Source organism: Sorex araneus, chromosome 6, assembly GCF_027595985.1.
Source record: "Sorex araneus isolate mSorAra2 chromosome 6, mSorAra2.pri, whole genome shotgun sequence".
In the NCBI taxonomy this organism is placed as follows: domain Eukaryota; kingdom Metazoa; phylum Chordata; class Mammalia; order Eulipotyphla; family Soricidae; genus Sorex; species Sorex araneus.
The window spans coordinates 47,883,782-47,906,653 of NC_073307.1; the positions used below are offsets into that span (position 1 = coordinate 47,883,782).

Consider the following 22,872-nt stretch of genomic DNA (forward strand, 5'->3'; position numbering starts at 1 on the left):
TCAACAGACAAGTCCCGTGGTCCTCGAGACTGCTGACACAGCACCAGCTCACTTACGGGAAATGCAGGAAAAAAGAAAGCTAATGGGTGGTGATGGTCGGGGAAGGCCTGTTGGAGAAGGTGATAAATAAGCAAAGAATGAAAGTGCTGGGGCCCGAGCAATAGCACAGCGGGAAGGGCATTTGCCTTGCATGTAGCTGACCAGGATTCTATCCCCGGCATCTCATATGGTCTCCCAATTTTGAATTTCCATTCAGGAGTGATTCCTGAGTGCAAAGCCAGGAGTAACCCCTGAACATTGCCAGTTGTGACCCAAAATCGAGAAAGTGAAAGTGTTGTTCAATGATGGAATCAAACTTCATGAGACAGCATTCTCCCATCACTGGAGGAAGGCAAATATGCACCAGAGCCCCGAAAACTAGTTATGTCAGAATCACTTAATGTGGCAGAAAGATGTTTTCCCTGACAGGGTTTTTCTCTCTTATAAGCCTCTTAACAATCTTTTCCATACTTAAAGAGGAGTCTCAACATTTAATTGGATATAGGGCTGGAGTGATAGCACAGCGGGTAAGGCGTTTGCCTTGCACGTGGCTGAACCAGGTTCGATTCCCAGCATCCCATATGGTCCCCTGAGCACCTCCAGGAGTAATTCCTGAGTGCAGAGCCAGGAGTAACCCCTGTGCATCACTGGGTGTGACCCAAAAAGAAAAAAAATTTTTTTTAACTGGACGTATGATTACACTACACTTTCTAGTCTCACAAAGAAGCTAGTTGTGGTCACATGATGAAGTTAGGGTCAGTGATCTGTAAGAAGAAGTGTATATAATTGACAGAAAATCTCTTTCTCTTTTTTTTTTTTTTGGTATCAGTTATAGTCACTATGATGTACATTATGTACAGGAAGAGTTTTGAAAGGGGAAAGGACGTGTGTCTTTTTTTTTTTTTGCTTTTTTGGGTCACACCCGGGGATACACAGGGGTTACTCCTGGCTCTGTGCTCAGGAATTATTCCTGGCAGTGCTGAGGGACCATATGGGATGCCAGGGATAGAGCCTAGATTGGCCGTGTGCAAGACCCTCCTGTGCAATCTCTAAGGCCCCTCGACATTTTCATATCATTTGCAGGTCATACATCATACAGACAGGCCACAGGCATATGTGTCTGTCCTGTCATGTGTCAGGGCCACACCACATGATTTCATGGGCCTTCTGCAGCCCACAGACTGGAATTTTCCCGACCCTGTTCTAGAAAGTCAGTTCCCATGACCAAAGGGTTATAGTGCACGTCTGGCATGTGCCAAGCCTTGAGTTTGACCCCTAGAACCTAAGATGCCCAAACACTGCCAGGGTGCCCTCATGGCCCCAGCACTGCCCTGGCTCTGCCGGCTGAGTGTTCTGGGATGGGCCCTGGGTTCCCAGACGCAGCTGGGGAGGCTATGGCACTAGGTGCAGCAATGAACACAGGTGTGCATGGATCCTGGGAAGGCCTTTTTTTCTTTTACCTTCACCAGGAAACTAAGAACGGACTTGCGAGTGCCTCCTGCTGTCTTGTTGTTTTTGCCCATCCCCGGCGGTGCTCAGGGGTTACTCCCAGTTCTGCACTCAAGAATCACTCATGGTGGTGCTCGGTGGACCATCTGGGATGCCAGATGGAACCTGGGTCAGCTGCGTGCAAGGCAATTGTCCTCCATGCTATACTGTCGCCCCGGGTTCGAGAGTACCCTCCTGGACTCCAAGAGACGACCAAGGTCAATACAGTCTAACGGGAAGTGGAAAAGCAGACAAGGCTTGTGTTCAGCCTCAGACAGGAACCCCAAGGAGTCAGCAGGTGTGTACTTCATGCCACATTGTTTGGACTTTGCCACTTTGTACCTTTACATGCATTTTATTATTTTTTTTTGGCTTTTTCTTTGGGTGGGTCACACCAGGCGATGCTCAGGGCTGACTCCTGGCTCTGCACTCAGGAATCACTCCTGGCAGTGCTCGGGGGACCCTATGGGATGCTGGGAATCAAACCCGGGTCGGCCGCATACAAGGCAAACACCCTACCCCCTGGACTATTGCTCCAGCACCAATGCATTTTTATAGTTTGGTAATTCCTCAGTTGGCTGCAATCTGTCATTTTGGGTGGAGGGGGCTAGGGGCTGGGCCACACCCAGTGGCACCTGGAGGCTCCATCTAGCTCTGTGCTCCGGGTCCCCTCCTGGCTGTGTCAGGGGACCTAACCAGGGTCAGCCACACGCAAGTTAGCTGGGGGTCTTGTTGTTGTTCTTGTTGTTAGGGGGCCACTTCTGGCTGGGCTCAGGCCTTTTTCCTGCCTCTGCACTCAGGAGTTACAGCTGGCCACACTATGGGCCCATGTAGGATAGTGGGGATCCAACCCAGATCAGCCACATGCAAGGCGAACGCCCTTCCCACTGTACTATCTCACTATCTCTCCCACCCCAAGATGAGCAATTTAATCGCTGTACTTTTTCATCTCCAGGCTTTTGCAAGCTGCCATTGGAGCCATTAAGTACTTAATTACAATGTTTTTTTTTTTTCTTTTTGGGTCACAGCCAGCGATGGAATTACTCCTGGCAGTGCTCGGGGGACCCTACTGGATGCTGGGAATTAAACTCTGGTTGGCCGCGTACAAGGCAAAATGCCCTACCCACTGAGCTCTCGCTCCAGCCCCTCAATGCATTTTTATTTCTTTTCTTTTTTTTTTTTTCTCTTTGGGTCACACCCGGTGATGCTCAGGGGTTACTCCTGGCTCTGTACTCAGGAATCACCCCTGGCGGTGCTCAGGGGACCATATGGGATGCTGGGAATCAAACCCGAGTTGGCCGTGTGCAAGGCAAACGCCCTACCCGCTGTGCTATTGCTCTAGCCCCCTGCATTTTTATTTCTAAGTTTTCTTTGGTTTCTTCCTGAGGAAAACAGGCTGTTAGAATACTGGTACCCCACAGGAAGTAGGGGGGTTCTGTGCATTAGGAAGACTCTGAAAGTAATCGAAAAGTGATTTGAACAGATAAAAAGGTCGTGAGGCGATGTGGGGAGAGTAGGTAGTAAGAGCGGAGACTGAAGGCATAGAGTTAGGAAATGGGAGGAGCTGTCTGGCCTCAGCTGTGCAAGGAGGAGTGCGGGGCTGGACTTGGAGGGCGAGACCGGGTGGCAGGGCCAGCAAGAGACTGACATTACTCCCTTATTGAACAGCAGCAATAGGGGCCGGAGTGATAGCACAGTGGGTAGGGCATTTGCCTAGCATGCGGCTGACCCGGGTTCGAACCCCAGCATCCCATAGGGATTGAGCAATGCCAGGAGTGATTCCTGACTAGCGCCAGCCAGGAGTAATCCAAGCATCGCTGGTGTGTCCCCAAAAAGCAAAACAAAAGCAAACAGCAGTGACACCCCAAGCTGGAGTGCAGGCGACTCCAGAAGGGTCTGGGTACACACATCCGCAGTACAGCCTGAGGGCAGGCGGGAGGTGGGAACTTGGGAGAGAGAACACTGCAGCTCCAAGAAAAGCCACGGAAGAGGCGGGGCTCTGGCCGGGGGTCCAGGCCAATTACAGCTTGGTTTGGGGATCTACTGAATGCTCAGGGGACCACATGAGATGCCAGGGAGGGAACCTGGGCCAGGTGTGTGCGAGGCGAGAGCCTGCCCCACTTACTGCCTCTCCAGCCCCTGGGTTTGCTAACTTGGCCCGTGGCCTTGGGCTCCTTCTGCATGGTGTCTGGCACAGGCAAACGCCAGCTAGCCTTGTCCTGCCTGTCTCTATGTTCCAACAGGAGCAGCGGAACTTGATTCTTGTGGCAAGCAAAAACCACGAAAGGAACTGTTCTCAAAGCCCCGGCTGATGGCATCCCTGGTTACCAGGGAACCGCAGGACTAGCAGCAAAGCCCCAGCGAGGAGGCCCAAGAATAGCAGCAGCTCCTTCAGTGCCAGGCTCGGTGTGAAACCCGCATCTTCCTGAACTCCTGGGATAGCTCGGAGGCAACCGCAGTCACAGGCATTTGCATGAGCAGGATGGTTAAGTAATCTGCCTGCACGCTGGAGTCCAACGCCGGGAGGGGAGGCAGAGCACGTGCCCGTCCCATGCAAGGCCCAGAGTTCTACCCCGGCACTGTGCTCTGGCCAGCTAAGCTGGGCACATACATCCCTGGGGACCCGATGCCACCAGCACTGCTGGGTGTAGTCACAACATGAAAAACAGAAACGGGCAGAGGGATAGCACAGGGGTTGCCCGTGGCTGGCCCCGGTTCAATCCCCGGCACCACATATGGTCCCCTGAGCACCACCAGGAACAGAACCTGAGCAGACCCAGGAGCCCTGAGCACTGCCAGCAAGATCTAACCCCCTCTATACTGCACCCCCCCAAAAAAAAAGTCACCATAGCATCAGTCTTTTTTTGTTTTCTTTTTGGGTCACACCCAGCGATGCTCAGGGGTCACTCCTGGCTCTGCACTCAGGAATTAACCCTGGCCATGTTCAGGGGACCACATGGGATGCTGGGAATCGAACCCCGGTCAGCCACATGCAAAGCAAACACCCTCCCCGCTGTGCTATCACTCCAGCCCCAGCATCAGTCTTTTTAGAGGTAAGGGGAACAGCCAGGGCCTCTGGCTGCTTCAGGCATGGTCCCTGGGTGCCACCTCCAGCAGGCTGGGGACCCCATGGCACAGGGAATTCAGCCTGAGACTGCATGTGTGCTCCAGTCCTGCTATCAGGTCCTCATGTAATTTTTAGTTTCTCCAAAACCTCTCCTATGGGGCTGGAGGGGTAGCACAGTGGGTAGTGCATTTACCTTGCACGTGGCAAACCTAGGTTCTATTCCCAGCATCCCATATGGTCCCCTGAGCACTACCAGGAGTAACCCCTGTGCAACACAGGGTGTGACCCAAAAAGCAAAAACAAACCAATAAAATCTATCCTTTCACCAAGTCCAGCCTCCACGTAAGGTGCATCTTAGACCTTTCAGTTTACCTGTATCTTGGGTCATACCCAGCTCTGCTCAGGAGTGACCCCTGGCAGTGTGTGGTGCCAGGGGGGTGAGCAGTGCCTGAGGGAAGAACCCTCAACCTCTCTGGCTCCACGCTACTTTGATACTTAACATACTACTCAACAGGGTAACCCACACCTGTGCCTCAGGATCTATTATTCATTTGCTGGTTTCTGCTCCAAGAGCAGAGGATTGTCCCGACTGACAGCATCCCAAGCTGCTACTGGTCTGGCTGTTTCCCTTGTATCCTTGATGCTCTGTTCCCTTCCCGGCACGAGCCTCGTGTCCTGTTCCTGCAGCTTCTGCAGCAGTCACCATGAAAGGGCCCCACGGCGGCATCTTAGAGAACTCACGACCATCTGCTGCCTCCGGGTCCTCGAGGCTCGGTGCAAGCTTCCAGAAAGCAAATTTATTTTCATCACCGATGAAAATAGGGCTTGGTGTGTATCTGTGGGGTGACTGAGTATGTACTTTATGTACTGATGCAGAACAGCTCCAGGAGCTGCCAAGTGAGAAGAGGATGCAGCAGAGCACACTCGCCTTCTGCACAGACGGTATGGGGCTCGGGGGAGGGCGCCGCCCACGCCTGTTTATATATGGCTCCTGTGCAGGCTACACTTGGCTCCCGTCCCCACTCTGCTGACTCTAAGAACTGGGCCGTTTTAGGGACCAACAGAACACCTCCACTTCCGAAACAAGGACTGAGAGGCCTTGGCCTACCTGGTGTCCAAAGCAACGCAGCACGGAGAGGCCCTGGCACCTGCCTCGTCTCTCTGGACTGCCACTCCCTGGGCAGCAGCTGGCAGAACACAGGCTCACCCCGAGCCGCAGGCCTGCGTCACTCCCGCGGCCTGGTCAGACACTGAAAGGAGGGCCAGCTCTCCTTGCACGGGAGGGGAGCCCCAAATGAGTGAGACTAGAGTCAAAGAGCTTACATGAAGGCCATTTATTAACAGAAAATAATCTCCGGAGTCCTGTTCACAGACGGCGACCACGGCGACCCCCCTTTCTGCGGGTGCTGTCGGAGGGGATGGGGGTGACATCCTCTGCGGGCAGGAGAGAAAACGTCAGTGGCCGGAGCTGCATGAAGGAGCCGGTGCTTCCTCACCAGGGTCTAAGAGAGCAGGGCCCATACTCCCACCCCTCAGGGACTGTGTTTAACCGCCTCACTTGCTTTCTCCAAACTTCAGATGTGGTTTTCCCGGACGGGAAACAGAAGCTCAGTGAGTGCACACAGCGTACACGGAAGCCAAAGGCAGGGAAATAACCCAGCTCTGTCCATCCACCCAAACTAGAACTCAGTGGGAAAATGTCCTAAACACAGCAATGGAAGATGATCTTTTAAACATTAAAGGCTGAAAATCTTCCTAATAGAAAAACCTTAAGATTAACTGGACCACAATACCAAGGGACTGTCAACATTACCACCCCACATTAAAAAAAGAAAAGAAAAGAAAAGAAAAGAAAAGAAAAGAAAAAACATAGACAAAGGCTAAGGGCGAGCTAAGGGGAGGCCCAGCTAGGACTCCCACCCCGTGAAATGCTCAGGGGTTCATGCCAGGGACCAAAGCGGGGCTGGCCACATGCAAGGCAAGTGCCTCCAGCCCCGCGTTAGCTCTGACCCCCTCCAGAGACCAACACACCTACTGACACACAGGGGCCCGGGGAGCGACACTGGAAAGGAAGTGCCCGTCTCAAGCCCAGCTCCAGAACGTGAGCCAGACGCGGAAACGGAAGTGCACTGGCCCAAGAGGACGGGGAGAAACCATTCACACCAAGCTGGCAAAAGCACCTGAGGAGATTTTGTCCCAAGAGGTTTCCAGAAAACCTTAAGTTCAACAAATTTAACTTCCAAGTCTCCAACCCAGGCCCTGTACCCAGTGGGCATTACACCACTTTTGAGGGCCACCATGCCGGAGACCCACCACTCTCCAGAGGGACGCACTTACCGATCCTGCCAATCTTCATTCCCGAGCGTGCCAGGGCCCTAAGGGCTGACTGCGCCCCAGGTCCGGGAGTCTTCGTGCTGAGAAACGGAGAGTTACGTAAGGAAAACCGCACGGAAAGCCCCCCTCAGAGAGCAAGACTAGAGCTCCCATACAACCCAGCCAATCCCACTGTTCGGCACCTACACTCTAAACACAGAAACATTAATTCAAGGGGCTGGAGAGGCAGCACAGTGGGTAAGGCGCTTGCTTTACACACAGCAGATCCAAGTTCAGTCACTGGCACCCCATATGGTCCCTGAAGCCCTGCCAGGAGTGATCACTGAGTGCAGAGCCAAGACTAAGCTCTGAAAACCCACTCCCCTCCACCCCCCCAAAAAAAACCAAACAGATATATGCACTCCTAAATTCACTGCAGGACTCAGTACAGCCAGAATATAACAACCCAAATGTATGACCGGGTAAAAATAGTTGTGGGATGATGATGAGATTGGAATACTGAATGTAATCAATCACCACAAACAACAATATATATATATATATATCATATACATAAAAATCAGTCGTGGTCTAGGTATCATGTTAAGTGAAGTCAAAAAAGAGCAGATTTCAGGTTTGATTCCCAGCATCCCATATGGTCCCCCGAGCACCACCAGGAGTAATTCCTGAGTGCACGAACCAGGAATAATCCCTCTGCATCGCTGGGTGTGACACCCCCACCCCAAAAGGAAGAAAGCAAAGAGCAGATTCCTGGTGACCTCACTCCGTGGAAGAGACAGAAAACAGGGAAGAGCCCACCAAACAATGACAAGCCTTTGACCTTGGAGAGTAAACTGCTAAGAGGAGGCAGGGGGAAGGGCAGGCAGATCAGACTGCATCTGGGTGGCGGGTGTACTCCAGTGCCATCAATGCTAACACCATCGTAAGCATGTGACCTAAGCTACCATAGGTGTCTTTGTCAGGCTGGACCGAGTACACCAGGCAGGGTGCTTGCTCTGATCCCCCAGCAATGTCAGGCATGATACCCGAGCACCACCAGGAATGAACCGAAACAACAACCCCCACCTGTTTCTATCACTCTTCCAGCACCCCATGTGCAGGCGTGGCTCAATAGACACAGTGATTTCAGGGAGCAGGAGGGCCCAGGACCTCCCCGCCCAACCCCAGCCGTGCGTACCGATTTCCTCCTGTGGCCCGGAGTTTGATGTGGAGAGCAGTGATGCCCAGCTCCTTGCACCGCTGGGCCACGTCCTGGGCAGCCAGCATGGCCGCATACGGAGAGGACTCATCTCGGTCCGCCTTCACCTTCATCCCACCAGTCACGCGGCAGATGGTTTCCCTGAGGACAGAAGCACAACCATTTCTCACCCAGGAGGGACTAAGGGAACACATGCCCTCTTACATGTGAAAAGCAGAGGCTTTCTGCCAAAACTCTGGTGAGCTCTGCCTGGGCGAGCCCAATCTGAGGCAGCTTAGCTCTGTATTAGCACGTTACTCTTGCTAATGGCAGCCAGAACCCGAGAGACTTCACACTTGCGGGACGTACTTGCCAGAAAGATCAGTGACATGGACAAACGTGTCATTAAAGGATGCAAAGATGTGGCAGACGCCAAACACATTTTCTCCTTCAGCCACCTGAGGTCCAAGGCTGATGACCTGTTCTTCCTTCTTTTCCTTCCCCTTGCGAGGTGCCATTTCTGAAAAGGAAAAGAACCCCAGCGTAAGGTTTCCGGAACTCCCCTTACTGGTTCCTAAAGTTTTGTAGAAAACGAAAACCTTGGGCTAGAAAGAGTACAGCGGGGTAGGAACTTGTTCTGCATATAGTTGACCTAGATTCAATCCCTGGCACCCCACATGGTCCCCCTAGCACCACCAGGAGTAACCCCGAGCACGGAAAGTGGGAAAAACGGAACCCTCAATTGCAGCTCCTGTCCCACTCCTCCTCCACTCAGGATTATGCTAGGTTCTAAAAGTCACTTCTCGCAATACCAAGAGATTGAATGGAGGACTAGAAAGAGCCCAACGCTAGAAAGTAACCTCTCTCCTGAATCAAGGGAATGGGAGGAACTTGGAGCAGACCCCTCAGGAGGCCATAAAGCTTAGTCTTTAGAGATCTGCAGTCAACAGCTCTGCACATCCAGGAAATCAATTTTCTCTGGGCCTTATCTCCTAGGTGTGAAAGATTTGTTTAGGCAACAGATGGAGCAGAGTATACAAAAGCAGGGGATCCCCAGGCTGTACCTCACGGTCCTTCCACAGCAAGCCAGGAGTGCTTCTGGGTTCCAAGGATCCCAAGTCCCAAAGACCAGTAACAAGGATACAGTCCCAAACCTACCCATGCTAACAGTACAGTGGGAAGGGCATTCGCACAATATAGTCACCAGAGCATGCCAGGAGTGACCGGGGTTCAGAGCCAGAAATAACAGAGCATCACTGGGGGTGCTGCCTGCCAGCCCCCCCCACCCGTTGTATTAGTGAAAGTGGGGGGGGGGAGGGAACTGAAGCTGACTGATAGCTTTGGTTATTTTCAGGCCATACCCAGTGGCACTCAGGGATGACTCCTGACTCTACACTCAAGATCACTCCTGGTGGGCTTCGGGGGGACCACATAGGGTGCTGGGGATCAAACCAAGTCGGCTACATGCAAGGCAAGTGCCCTATCCTCTATGCTCTCTCTCCAGACCTGAACACTGTCAGTTAGAACGCAGGCCCCCGCCCCACTGCAAAGACACCCACCTACCCATATGCTATTTCCTGTAGTCAAGAACCCCCCCCCTCCAAAAGCCAGTTTAAATGCCATTATGCATGCTGGCTAATGAGGATAGAAAGGGACTGCCACTCGTACAAATGCCACGTGAATATTAAATTGGTGCAATCTTTTGGAAAACAGCATGGAGTTAAGATCTGAAATGCCACAGAACGCCGCAATCCCACTCCTGGGTACCTAACCAAAGATCAGTAAGACTATAACAAGTGAAATAACTATAAACAACCCAGTAAGAGATGCAAAAAAATTTAAGTGTCCACGGACTGTATAAACACATAATGGGATACTATTCGGGTGCTAGATGATAATAGTAATAATAATAATAATAAACCCAAAATCCTAAGACTGGAGTCTATCTACACGAAGCCTTTAATCAGCGTGTTACCATTAAGTGAATAAGCCGGTGGTCCCTGACCAGAGGGTGGCGGTGGCGAGGGGAGGGTGGTGGGCGCTGGGGCTGCATTTCCCCCAAAGAACTCTCATGTACCCTCGGGTGACCGCTCCTTTCCCCGGCAGTCGAGAGCAGATCTTTAAACCGTCCCTGGACCCAGCCCCTGGGCCCAGTCCCGCGGGAGCCTAGGCCAGCGGGCCCCAAGACGCGCCTCCGCCGCGGGCGGGCCGGTGCAGCCCCCCGCCTCGGCGCTCCCGGGAGCCCCACGGCCCAGGCGCACCCACCCCCCCGTCCGGCTGCCCCGCCGCGGCCCGGGAAGCGGCTCGTGGGAGCCCACGGCGGCGCACGGGGCTGCCCCACACGCCGGGCCCGGGGCTGCCATCCGGGACACGGCGCGCCCGGGCCCCCCGCCGCCCGGCACGCAGCTCGCCTCCCCCGCGGGGGTCCCCGTCCCGCTCCCCCCGGGGCCCGCGGACTGCCCCAGCTAAGGGATGGCCCCGGATTGTGCGGCCGCGGCCCTCTCACCTGCGACTCTTCGCTAGACGCCGCCACCGGAAAGAGGGAGCGAGAAGGGCGGGGCGACGGTTACGTCGTGCCCCCGGAAGGACAAGTCTGGGGTCACGGGACAAGGCCAGACCCGGAAGACGCCGCCCTCCGCGTTTCCAAGGAGATTCAGACTCGCTTTTGGGTCAGAGGATTTACTCCCCTGGAGTGTCTCACAAACGAAGCGCGGCGCTGAGGGTCGCCGCGGGCGGGGGAGGGAGCTTCAGAAACTGCTCGACCTAACACCCGCGGGTGACAGAGCCGGCCCACCAAGATGGCGGCGGCGGTGGCTAGACGGGCTTCCGCCCCGCCGCCCCGGCCCCGCTCAGTCCGGGCGCGATAGCGCGCCTCGTGGCGGTGCGAGGAATGACAACAACAAATCCATGAAAACCCCACGTCCGCGCAAAAACAGAGAACAGATTAGTCCATACTTATTCCATAAGCATTTCGGGGGTTTGGGGTCACTCCTGAAGGTCCTGAGGGACCGTCTGCGGGGGCTCGAGATGGACGGATCAGACAAGCACCTTACCTCCTGTACTACTTTTCCAACCTAATTGCTTCTTTTAACCCTCATGATATTAGACATTGTTATTACTTCTATTTTACAGGTAAGGGGTGCTAGTATTTGTGACCTATCTGGAATTTTGACTTAAATGGATGTTTGGGCCCCCCCTCAAAGTGCTCAAGGGGCATCTAGGGGCACTCCTAGCACTCGGCACTAGGCCGGGGAAGTTCAAGTCTTTTTATTTTCTTTCTTTTTTTGGTGGTGAAAGGGGGAATTGGAGCCACATCCTGGTGTGGAGCTAAGGAGTGACTCCTGAGCATACTCATTAAACCATATGGAGTGCTGGATATACCATGGTCTTGGGCGTCCCAGGCAAGCAGGCACCTTACCCTGGCACCATCTCTCCAGTCCGAAGGGTTCTATTCTTTGCTCACACAAAGCAATGCAGGGGTCACCAGTGCCAACCTAGCAGTCTCGCATAGCCTGTGAGATGATGAGAATTGGAACTCTTGTATGATGGGCTGCCACACCTTCGGGCTATCTCCCTGGCCCTCAGTGATGGTATGTTCCACAGCTGTTTATTTCTATCCCTCGAATAACACTGAAAGGCTGTGAAGGATTGAGAGATGGTATGATGAAGACAGGTTCCCCCCAACTAGATCTCCTGTGCTTGCCATCCGCATGTGAGCAATTGTGCCCAGGAGCATGTAGTTGTTTATGCTCTGGAACTGATGCCAGGAACTTCTTCAGCTTATTGGATGAAGAACTATTTTTTGTTTGTTTGTTTGTTTGTTTGTTTTGGCCACACCTGACTGTGCTCAAAGCTTACTCCTGGTGGGGCTCAGGATCATAAGCAGTGTTTGGGATTGAACCCTGTCAGGCCATGTACAAAGAAGGCACTTTACCCACCGTACTATCTCTCCCACTCAGAGCTTCTTTTTTGAAATGCAATGACCCCCCACCCGCCCCCCAGTGCCAGAGAAATAATAAGGGTTAAGGTGCTTGCTTTGAATGTTTCAGACCCACATTGGATTCCTGGCATTGCATATCTGCACCAAAGCACAGCCACAAGTCGCCCCTGAGAATTTCCATGTATAGCCCGACACCTCCCCCCACCAATAAAATCCAATAAAATAAAAGGAAATGCAGTGTAGCTTTCTCCTTTACAAAAATAATTACACAAAATCCATTAAAAATACATGGAAACATGTGCACCTCCATTACTGGGTGGGCTGGAGCGATAGCACAGTGGTAGGGCATTTGCCTTGTACACAGCCGACCCGGGTTCAATTCCTCCACCCCTCTTGGAGAGCCTGGCAAGCTCCCAAGAATATCTTGCCCACATGGCAAAGCCTGGCAAGCTACCTGTGGCATATTCAACATGCCAAAACTAGTAACAAGTCTCACAATGGAAATGTTACTGGTGCCTGCTCGAGCAAATCGATGAGCAATGGGATGACAGTGACAGTGACATAGAAACATGTAGATAGAGAAAAAAGAAAAAGAAAATGGAAAAGTCTTATCGAATATTAACTAGTTATCTAACCTAAACATTATCTATGTGTATATAGATATGTGTATATATATGCTAATATATACACTAATGCATATATTTTGGGGCCACACCCAGCACTGCTCGGGGCTTACTCCTGGCTCTGCATTCAGAGATCACTCCTGCTGGGGCTTGGGGGACCACACTTGGGTGCAGGGTATTGATCCCAACAGGCCTGTGCAAGGCGAGGGAAGAGCCCTGCTAGCTGGACGCCCTGCCCTACAAGCAATTTTTAAATTGTGGTAACTAACAACAGTTGGTTTGTAAGAATGTAAATGTTTATATTTCTTAGGGTAACAATGTTACCATATTACCTCATTCACCCCAAAGTCCACTTCCTGCCCCATCCCCCTCAGGTCAGTGGTTGCTTTAGCTCTAGGGCTTTGTTACAAGTTGTTACTTTGTTTTGTTTTCTTTCCCGAGTTTCCCTGGAGGTGCTCAGGGGTCCCTCCTGGGGATTCTCAGCCAAGCCGTGGGCAGTTCAATGGGAGGACCCTGTCTACGCCTACAGTGTAGAGACCAGGGGGTCCTCCCGGCAGTGCTGATGAGTCTCCAGGCTGTGCAGCCCAGACATACAGCCGAGTGGGTAGCGGGAGGGGGACCAGGTGGTGCCAGGATCAAAGTAGGACTGGCTGCACATGGGCACGCACCTTAAGCCCTGTACCCTCTCCAGTCCTGCTTTATTTTCATGTTCCACTGGGGCCTGACATCTTTCAGTGTTTGTCTTTCCCCTTCTGACTGACTTGCTTATTTCCAACTATGCTGGAGCTGAGGTTCAGACTTCATCCTTTCTGGACCAGAGCCATAGTACCGCAGGTAGGGTGTTTACCTTGCACACAGCCAACCTGGGTTCGAACACCAGCATCCCATATTGTTCCCCAAGCACTGCCAGGAGTGTTTCCTGAATGTAGAGCCAGAGTAACCCCTGAGTACTGTCGGGTATGGTCCAAAAATCACAAAAACTTCTCTTTTGTTATGGCTAAACAGTATTCCCTTGTGTCCATACACAGCTATTTATTTGTATTTGGCTTGGAGGCCACACGGGTGGTGCTCAGTGATTACTTCTGGCAGGAGGAAAGTACGGGGAGCTGGAGAGCAAACTCAGGTCGGCTGTCACATGTCAGAGAGACGCTTTGCCCACTGTGCTATCTCTCAAGCCTATTATTTTATTTTGGGGACACAACTGGTGGTACCCAAGGGCTACATGCTTTTGCTGTGGTACTAAAGAGACCATATAGTTGTGGGGGTCAAACCCAGGCCTTCTGCCTCCCGCACACAGAGCATGTGCCCTGCTCATTGAGGGCTCTCTGATTAGACCACAATTTCTTTCTTCTTTCTTTCTTCCTTTCTTCCTTCCTTCCTTCCTTCCTTTCTTTCTTTCTTTCTTTCTTTCTTTCTTTCTTTCTTTCTTTCTTTCTTTCTTTCTTCCTTCCTTTTTCTTTCTCTCTTTCCTTTCTTTCTTTCTCTTTCTTTCTTCCTCTTTCTTTCTTTCTTTCTTTCTTTCTTTCTTTCTTTCTTTCTTTCTTTCTTTCTTTCTTTCTTTCTTTCTTTCTTTCTTTCTTTCTTTCTTTCTTTCTTCCTTCCTTTCTTATTTGTGCCACACCTATGTTGCTCAAGGGTTACTCCTGGATCTGCCATCAAGAATCCCTCCCGGCAGTGTTTAGAGTGCTGGGGATCAAACTTAGGTCAGCCGCATGCAAAGCAAGCACCTACCTGCCGTACTATCCCTCCAGCCCCTGGACCACAGTTTCTTTATCTGATCAACTGTCACTGCGCACTTGGCGCTATATGTATTGGCCACACTTGGTGCAGTGCTGCATGGATAGGGTCATCCTGGTAGTAACTGGGGACTATGGAATGCCCGAGTGTGAACACAGAGTTCCACATGCAAAGCACCTGTGCCTTGGAGTCATATCCATAACCTGTTCCTAGATCTTTGCTATTGTCAATAGCGCTGCAATGAATGTAGTGCACATATATAGAAGGATGTAGGTGGAGAAATAGGTATACCTACACCTGTATGTTCATATATGTAGAATATATGTTCTAGGTCTAGAAATAACTTTCTCAATCTTCCTGACCAGTTTTGGGGGTATCTTTGTCAGTGCTGCCAAATAACAAGTTGTCTTGAGGAAATGTCAAAATTGGGAACCCTGACCCCAACTTCAAAGCCACATCCGTTGTGCCAGATGGTCAGTTCAAAGATGCTAGCCGTCTGACTACAGAGGAAACCGCATTTTGTTCTTTTGCCCTCTGGACTTTGCCTTTGCGTGCCCCACAGAGATCACTCTTTCACTGATAGGACGGCAGACTTTTTCCTTTTCTTTTTTCTTATTTTTGATTTTTTTTTTTTTGGTGTCATAGCTGGCTGTGCTTAGGGCTTATTTCTGGCTCTTTGCTCAGAGATCACTCCTGGCAGGGCTGGAGATCAAACCCAGGTCACCTTCATGCAAGGCCCTGTCTGGTGCCGACCCAATGCACTAGAGAGGCGAAGGAATTTTGGGGGTTTGGTTTTGGGGTCACACCTGACAATGCCCAGGGGTTATTTCTGGCTCTGCACTCAGGAATCATACCTGGTCGTGCTCCAGGGACTGTATGAGATGCCAGGAATCGAACCCAGGTTGGCTGCATGCAAGCATGCAAGGCACCACAGCGGACCAGAGTATGTGGGTGCTCAGCAGCTGGGCAGGCTGTAAAGCACGTGTGAGGATCGGGGCTAAGGGAAGGTGAGAAGGGACTCCAGCCCCCCTTTTACCGCTGGCCCCATAATTCCATCTTCTTTGCAGCTAGGAACGTGTGTTGCCACCCTACCTGGTGTCACGCAGATGTTCACTGCATGATACTATTTTGTTTCCAGTGCTATTCTTTTTTTTTTTCTTTTTGGTCACACCCTGCGATGCACGGGGGTTACTCCCGGGTCAGCCATGTGCAAGGCAAATGCCCTACCCGCTGTGCTATCGCTCCAGCCCCTTCAGTGCTATTCTTGATCCAGAGCTCGATTGTTCGGAGTTTAGGTTATTTCCAGAACTTGCTACTTAGCATACTTGGGCTGTTCTTTTCTCAGGACAGATTGCCGGAAGTCAAAAGGAAAATGGCTTTAAATTGTTGAGGTAGGTTACTTACTTAAACTGCCCTCTAGCAAGTTTGTATCAACTTTCACTTCTGCTAAATGGAGAATCTAAATATATCTCCCTATAGTTCTTTCATGCTGGGTGGGGTTGGGGGATCTCTTTATGGTGTGCTCTTGAGCATTTACTTCCCTTCTGTAAATTCTCTAGAAGGGGATTTTGTTGTTGATGTTCTCAGATCTTGAGATTCTCAACTGAGGAAGTGTGTCTTTGTGGCTGAGTGAGTCTGGGTTACAGTGGGTGTGGCAGACAGATGCTCAGACGCTGAACCTTGGTCAGAGGAGGGTTCGTGAAGAGAGCTGGGTTGGATCTTACAGCCGCACCAGCCCCTCAGGACACTTGCCACAGCAAAGTACTATATTCCAATCCATTAAAGTCACTGCTTTCAGGGGCTGGAGTGATAGCACAGCAGGTAGGGCGTTTGCCTTGCACACGATCCATCTGGGTTCGATTCCCATTGTCCTATATGGTCCCCCAAGCACCATCAGGAGTGATTCCTGAGTGCAGAGCCAGGAGTAATCCCTGAGCATCGCTGGGTGTGACCCAAAAAAGAAAAAAAAAAGTCACTGCTTTCAAACTCTGATTAATCGACATTTTTTTTAATAGTTTCTACGATTATTACCAGTTGTGGGTCACTGGGCAAAAATGGTAACCTCTTTAAATTTTAGTTTTTTCACTTGTAAAATGATATAAAACAGCATTTTAAAAGAATTTGCTTAGGGTCAGAGCCATAGTACAGCAGATAGGGCGTTTGCCTTGCACCTGGCTGACCCGGGTTTGATCTGCAGCATTCCATTTGGTTCCCCCAGCACTGCCAGGAGTAATTCCTGAGAGTAGAGTGAGAATAATCCCTGAGCATAACTGGGTGTAAGCCAAAAAGAAAAAAAAAAGAATTTGCTCATTCATCAGAGAATTTGAGGAAGCATGCAATGGTGAATACATCCAATAAAGTTCTATATATCAGGCATAAAATATATATATATACATATCAGTACACACACACACACACATATATATATATATATATATATATATTTATTTATTAAAGGTTGGGCAGTTACTAACTTTTGAGACACACAGTAATTACCCTTAAGCTAAAACTTGAAAAACAAGTAGAAATGAGCTTGATGAAGGCAGAAGAAATGGGGGGTCTGCAGGGGACACGGTGTGTTCGAAGGCCTTGGGGTGCTGGGGTGGAAGGTGCACAGAGGGTTCCAGGATTAGAGACCATGGCAGTGAGGCTGCGAAGAGGCTGGGCAGTGTGTTCGAGAGAGGAGGTTTATGGGTAGATGTGGATGTAACAGAGCAGATGTAAGAGAAAGGGCATAGGCCAGTATTTCCCTCCTCAAGTGGGTGATGTCACCCCACACACACACACCAGGGCCTGGACCTCTCCAGGTGGTGGCAGCACCTCAGGTGCCATCGGGGTGAGGAGTGCTTCTGTTTGTTTGATTAAAGAAGGTAGATCTGGGGCTGGAGCCATAGCACAGCGGGTAGGGCATTTGCCTTGCACGTGGCCGACCCGGGTTCGATTCCCAGCATCCCATATGGTTCCCGGAGCACCACCAGGAATAATTCCTGAGTGCAGAGCCAGGAGTAACCCCTGTGTGTTGCGGGGTGTGAGCCAAAAGCAAAAAAAAAAAAAAGTAGATCTCCTAGGGGTGCTAAGTGATTTTTTTTTTCTCTGAAAAAGGGCAGTGGGCTAAATCTGTCTGAGAACTTCTGTTCTAGATGGTCCCTTTCTCCCTCTCCTCCTCCTCCATCTTCTTCTCTTCCCCTCCTCTTGTTCCTCTTTCTCCTCTTTTACCTTAGTCTACTCAGGGTGGGAAGTCCCCATCAAGAATAGGGGGGGACAGAGGCTGGAGTGATAGTGCAGCGGGTAGGGCGTTTGCCTTGCACGCAGCCGACCCGAGTTTGAGTCCCAGCATCCCATATGGTCACCCGAGCACTGCTAGGAGTAATTCCTGAGTGCAGAGCCAGGAGTAATCCCTGTGCATTGCCGGGTGTGACCCAAAAAGAAAAAAAAAAGAGAATGGGGGGGGGGAACAGGTGTCGGTGTGATAGTACAGTGGGCGGGGCATCTGCCTTGCACATGGCCAACCAGATTCAATCCCGGAATCCCATCTGGTCCCCCAGCACCGCCAGGATTAATTCCTAAATGCAGAGCAGGGTTAACCCCTGAGCATTGCCAGGTGTGACTCAAACAAAACAAAACGAAACAAGAGTAGGGGAACAGATTAGCCCACTTGATCTTGGGTGTGAGGTGTCGGGGGCATGTCTGGGGCAGGTGGGGGGCATGGAGTCAGGGATTTGGGTTTGTCAGGAGAAGGGGCCCGAGGAAGGGTTGTCACACTGAGCATGACATGACTCTGCTAACTGGCCAGTCGGAGCGTGTCAGGCTGCGAGACCCTCGGAGACCACGGATACAGGTTCCCACAGGCAAGAGGGGCTGAAGACCAGCAACTGCGGACACTCTGGGCTGGTGTCAGGGGCTGCAGGCAGTGTCACGGCCCCGGCAGTGCGGGGCTCACTCTGTCCAGGGCAGCCCGAGGCCAGGGGTGGCAGCAGATCTATGGACATGACAGAGAGCTGAGACAGGAGGAAGTGGGCATGATGCAGGGTCCCAGGTGAGGTCTTCAGGGACAGGAGGGGCCCTCCCCAGGAAACAGTAGCCATCAGCTCTGAGGGGCGGTGCTGGCTGCCACAATGACAAGATTGCAAGGGGCCCCATGAGGGGGGTGGCCGGGGAAATGGGGAGCAGGGAGGGCAGGTCCTCACAGTCGGGCCTTTGCCCACCAGACCCTGCTGGCGCCCCCTACAGGCCAGGAGGGGAGGCACTCTGGGAGGCCAGCTGGGCAGGATGCTCTGTGGATGCCCAGCAATTCCTGAGGGCAGCCGGGGTCTGGGAGGAGTTAAGAAGGGGCCTGAGGAGCAGCTTCCCAGAGCCCCAACGGTCAGTTAGGGATGACACCGCGCTTGCTCAGTGGACACCAGTGGCAAGGCTGGTCCTTCCATGGGACGCTGAGCTGGTCAGAGCCCTGCTAGGGTCAGCACCCTGCAAAGGCCAGTGCCCTGCTAAGCAAGCCATCTCATCACCCCTCTCCAAGGCCAGTGAGGTGGACAATTCTCATTCCCTTCATTTTCCAGCTGAGCAAAAACAAGTCAGTGTCGGATCTGCGTTCTGGGGAGCACCAGGTACAAGCTCCTACTTTCCTATCACAAACCAAGTGTTCTCGGAGTATCTGCTGGCCTGGAGAGACAGGACAGGGGCTAAGGCTCTTGCTTTGCTCTGCAGAGCCAGCCCTGGTACCCCTAAGCACCACCAGGATGACCTCTGAGCACAGAACCAGGAGTCAGCTCTGACACAGCTGGGTTTGAACCCCCACTTCCCCCCAAATAAATACTAAATACCGTTGCCTGTGTCTGATGCCAGCTGTGACTGAGCCCAAGCCCTACCCGCTAGCGTGCTTTTCCCTTCCCCCTCCACTTCCCTTCCCTCTGCAGCCCCTGAGGCCCGGGAGTCATCGCACACAGCTGCGGTGCTCACTCCCCTGGCTGCATATCCGGTGGTCGCACACCTGGCCCCGCTGCTCATCACCGGCGGCCCTGGTGCGCTCGGGGCCACACGGCTCCTTCAGGTCTCCTGTATGCGCTCGGCTCCCTGGCGCCCCCCACCTGCCCGCTTCACCCGGCTCCCTGGCGGGGGGTCCCCCAGCTTTCGCGGTGGTTCTCCCACACCGCCTGGTCCAAGGGCTGCTGGCCGCTTCACCATCCCTGCCAACAGTCGCTCTCTCGGGTGTGGCCTCCGCCCTGCGCGCGCACACCTGCGCGCATGGTCCGTGGCACTGGGTCCCAGACCGAAGAGCAGGCGCGGTGGGGGTGGGAGCGGGGGAGGGGGGGTGAGGGAAGCGGCTGGCGTCAGACTCACAGCCTCAGGCCCCAGGCAACATTTCAGACTTGCGTTGGCCCATCGGCTCCCTTCCCTGACTCCTTGGAAGGAAGATTTGCAGAAGGAAGCAAGGGAAGAGTGCAGAGAACTCCAGAGAGGGGAAGGCAGCCCATCAAGACGCTCGGCCAGGAGTCAAGGCCAACGCAGGCAGTGGGTGGAGGGGGTCCCCGGACTGGAGCAGCCCCCCGCATCCTTCCTGAAAGCCCCTTGTCTCCTTCTCTCATGGCTGTGTGCCTGTTTTGGGGAGATACAAGCATACCAGGACTTGCTGCTGGGGATCTAACACTGGAGTGTGTTAGGAACTGGGGATGAGGGGGGGGGGCAAGGAGCGCCCCCTAGGGCCTCCCCAGGCTCCACTTAAGTGGAGGCCTGCAGTGGGAGGAAGTGGTCAGCCAGGTAGGGAGAAGAAGGTGGGGCCGGGTTCCAGGCTGACAGGACAGCCCGTGGGAAGATTGCGTCTAAGGGCCTGGTCCCTCCAGGGTCACGTGGGGAGAGTGGGCAGTGTGTCCTTGCACAGCTGGACAGGCTGGAGTTCAGAGTTAGGATTTGGTACTGGAGGGGAGAGACTGGCAGAGCTAAGAACTCTTGCAGGAGCAGAGATTCAAACTCAAAGGAGTCTTCAGTGATATGACGCCACTGGCAAAGGCAACATCATCATCATCATCATCATCATCATCATCAAAACATCAAACTGAAAAGTTTCTGCATGGTAAAAGAAGTATGGGCTAAAACAAAAAGGTATTTTAGGGCCGGAATTATGCAGCAGGTACAGCACTTATCTTGCATGTGGCTGACCCAGGTTCGATTCCTGGGTCCACATGTATTGGATGACTCCTAGCCCGCCAGGCATGATCCCTGAGTGCCGAGCCAAGAGTGAGCCCTGAGCATAGATGGGTGTGCCCCCCCAAAAAAAAAAACTAACGGAATGGGAGAAAATATTTACACTCAACACATCAGACATCCAGGGCATATAAGGTACCCACAAAGGTCAACAGCTACAAAAATGTCCAAGAACCCTATCAAAAAATGGGGAGAAGAGAACTTCTAGGAGGAAGATGGGCAGATGGCCAATAGGCACATGAGAAAGTGCTCAACATTATCTACTATCAGGGAAATCCAAATGACAATGAAGTATCATCTCACACCAGTGAGAATGTCACATGTCAAAAATGGGGGAACCACTGGTGTGGCTGGGGCTGTGGTGAAACAGGAACTCTCACGCGGACGCGAATGCTGTCTCCACCAGCACCTGTGAGAACAGCGTGGAGGTTTCTAAGTAAAGTAAGAACTGAGCTGCCGTAGGACCCAGAAATTGCATCCCAGGACACAAAAACATGAATTCACACCACTATTCACGGCAGCACTTAGCTGCAATAATTAAGATATAGTAAAATTAACCTAGGTGTCCAAGGAAACAGGAGTGGATTGTGAAGATATTCCATACAGAGTGGAATACTACGCAGTTAGCAGCATGGGATGACAAAAATCAAGTGACTCACTGCAACTTGGATGGAATTAGAGTGAAGTAAGTCATAAGAAGGACAAACAGGATGATCTCACTTCTCTGCCGCATACTGAACAAGGGGATGCAAGGTACTAAAGGGAGGGTAACTTGATCACCCTTTGAATATCGGAATTAGAAGCACAGAGGGAAATAAATTGATATTGGGGCCGGAGTGATAGCACAGCGGGTAGGGCGTTTGCCTTGCACGCGGCCGACCCGGGTTCGATCCCCGGCATCCCATATGGTCCCCCAAGCACCGCCAGGAGTAATTCCTGAGTGCAAAGCCAGGAGTAGCCCCTGAGCATCGCTGGGTGTGACCCAAAAAGCAAAAAAAAAAAAATTGATAGGGGTAGCAAGAAGAAGGACATCAGGGAATGTGGGTGGGGTGTGTGTGTGGGGGGGGGGGGGCGGTTAGGGGTAACGGGCTTTAGAAGCACGACCGTGTAGGAGAGATATAGGTATAGCTCTTGATCCAAACCACAGAGTCAACAGCACTGAAAGCAGGAGATCCAAACCTCAACAACCAAACTTAAGAACGTGCCTGTCGAGGAGGTGGGCTGGGGGGTAGGTGAGGGGAGAGGGAACCCAGAACGCCTGTAGAGGGAAGTTGACACAGCTGGAACACTGCATGCCTATGCTTTAATAAAAGTATAACAAAGCAAATTACATGCTTGAGGACGAAAGGAAAACAACAACAACAACAACAATAACAACACTGGAAAAACTCTCGTAGGACCCACCGTTCTGGTTCCAATATGGGGAGGGGCGGGAACGGTCCAAAGCTCCACCCACCTGGCAGGACAGCCAGGCGGCTCTCACCCTGATTCCCCAGTAGGTGGCGCCTGGCTTCTGCCCTGCTAGGAGAAGGCGAGTCTGGGCAGGGGTCGATCCCACTGGGGTGCTGAGGGCTGGTAGTTAGGGTGGGGCTTTGAGTTTCTGAGCCCAGATGTTGGGTTGGGGAGTGTGTGTGTGAGAATCAGCACCCCACTTGGATGCGGCACTGTATGCATCCTTTTTTTTTTTAATGTAGGAGTACTGCTATTTGTTCAGCTATTGATTAAGCTGATTGAATTGGGCATGAACGCTGCATTACTTCTTAAAATTTTTTTTAAATTGAATATCTGTGAGATAGACCATTACGAAGCTGTTCATAATTGGGTTTCAGTCATACAATAATCCAGCACCCATCCCTCCACCAGTGCACATTTCCCATCACCAATGTCCGGTTCCCCTCCCACCATTTCCCAACACCCCCCCCACCCCGCCGACCCCCAGCTACCCTCTATGGGAAGCGCTTTGCTTCTCTTCTTGCTCTCTCTCCTTTTCCTTTTGTGCATTATGGTTTGCAATACAGGTGCTAAGAGGTCCTGGTGTTTGTTCAGTGCATTCAGTATTTTTATCGGGACAGTAGGCTGGAGTAGATTTTTAACTGGGTGGCAGCTTTGGGTGTGGCTGTGACTGCCCAAGTTTCATAGTAGAGGCAAGGCAGTAGTAGAGCTTACAGGGTGGTGCTGGAGTTGGCTTGTGGGGGTGACTGCTAGTGCTTCCAGGAGTATTGGGAACTGGGGGGAAGTAGCCCATCCCAACTTCGAGAAAACCTGGAGA

General features: G+C 52.1%; 1 protein-coding gene across 2 annotated transcripts in view; it reads right to left on the reverse strand.

Annotated features, from left to right (window-relative positions):
- Positions 1-5,913: 5,913 nt before the first annotated feature.
- The window catches only part of RPS14 (ribosomal protein S14), a 33,975-nt gene continuing 17,016 nt past the window's right edge, over positions 5,914-22,872 (reverse strand). The window contains exons 1-5 of one of the 2 annotated variants that reach the window (XM_004620611.2): positions 10,612-10,761; positions 8,475-8,625; positions 8,106-8,267; positions 6,932-7,008; positions 5,914-6,028 (exon numbers count right to left, since the gene is read on the reverse strand). In XM_004620611.2, the coding sequence (XP_004620668.1) occupies positions 5,961-6,028; positions 6,932-7,008; positions 8,106-8,267; positions 8,475-8,623 (456 nt within the window). In that variant the 5' untranslated portion in view covers positions 8,624-8,625; positions 10,612-10,761 and the 3' untranslated portion in view covers positions 5,914-5,960. Of the gene's footprint in view, positions 6,029-6,931; positions 7,009-8,105; positions 8,268-8,474; positions 8,626-10,611; positions 10,762-22,872 lie in introns of those variants that run through there. The other variant, XM_055141270.1, reaches the window with a different exon arrangement.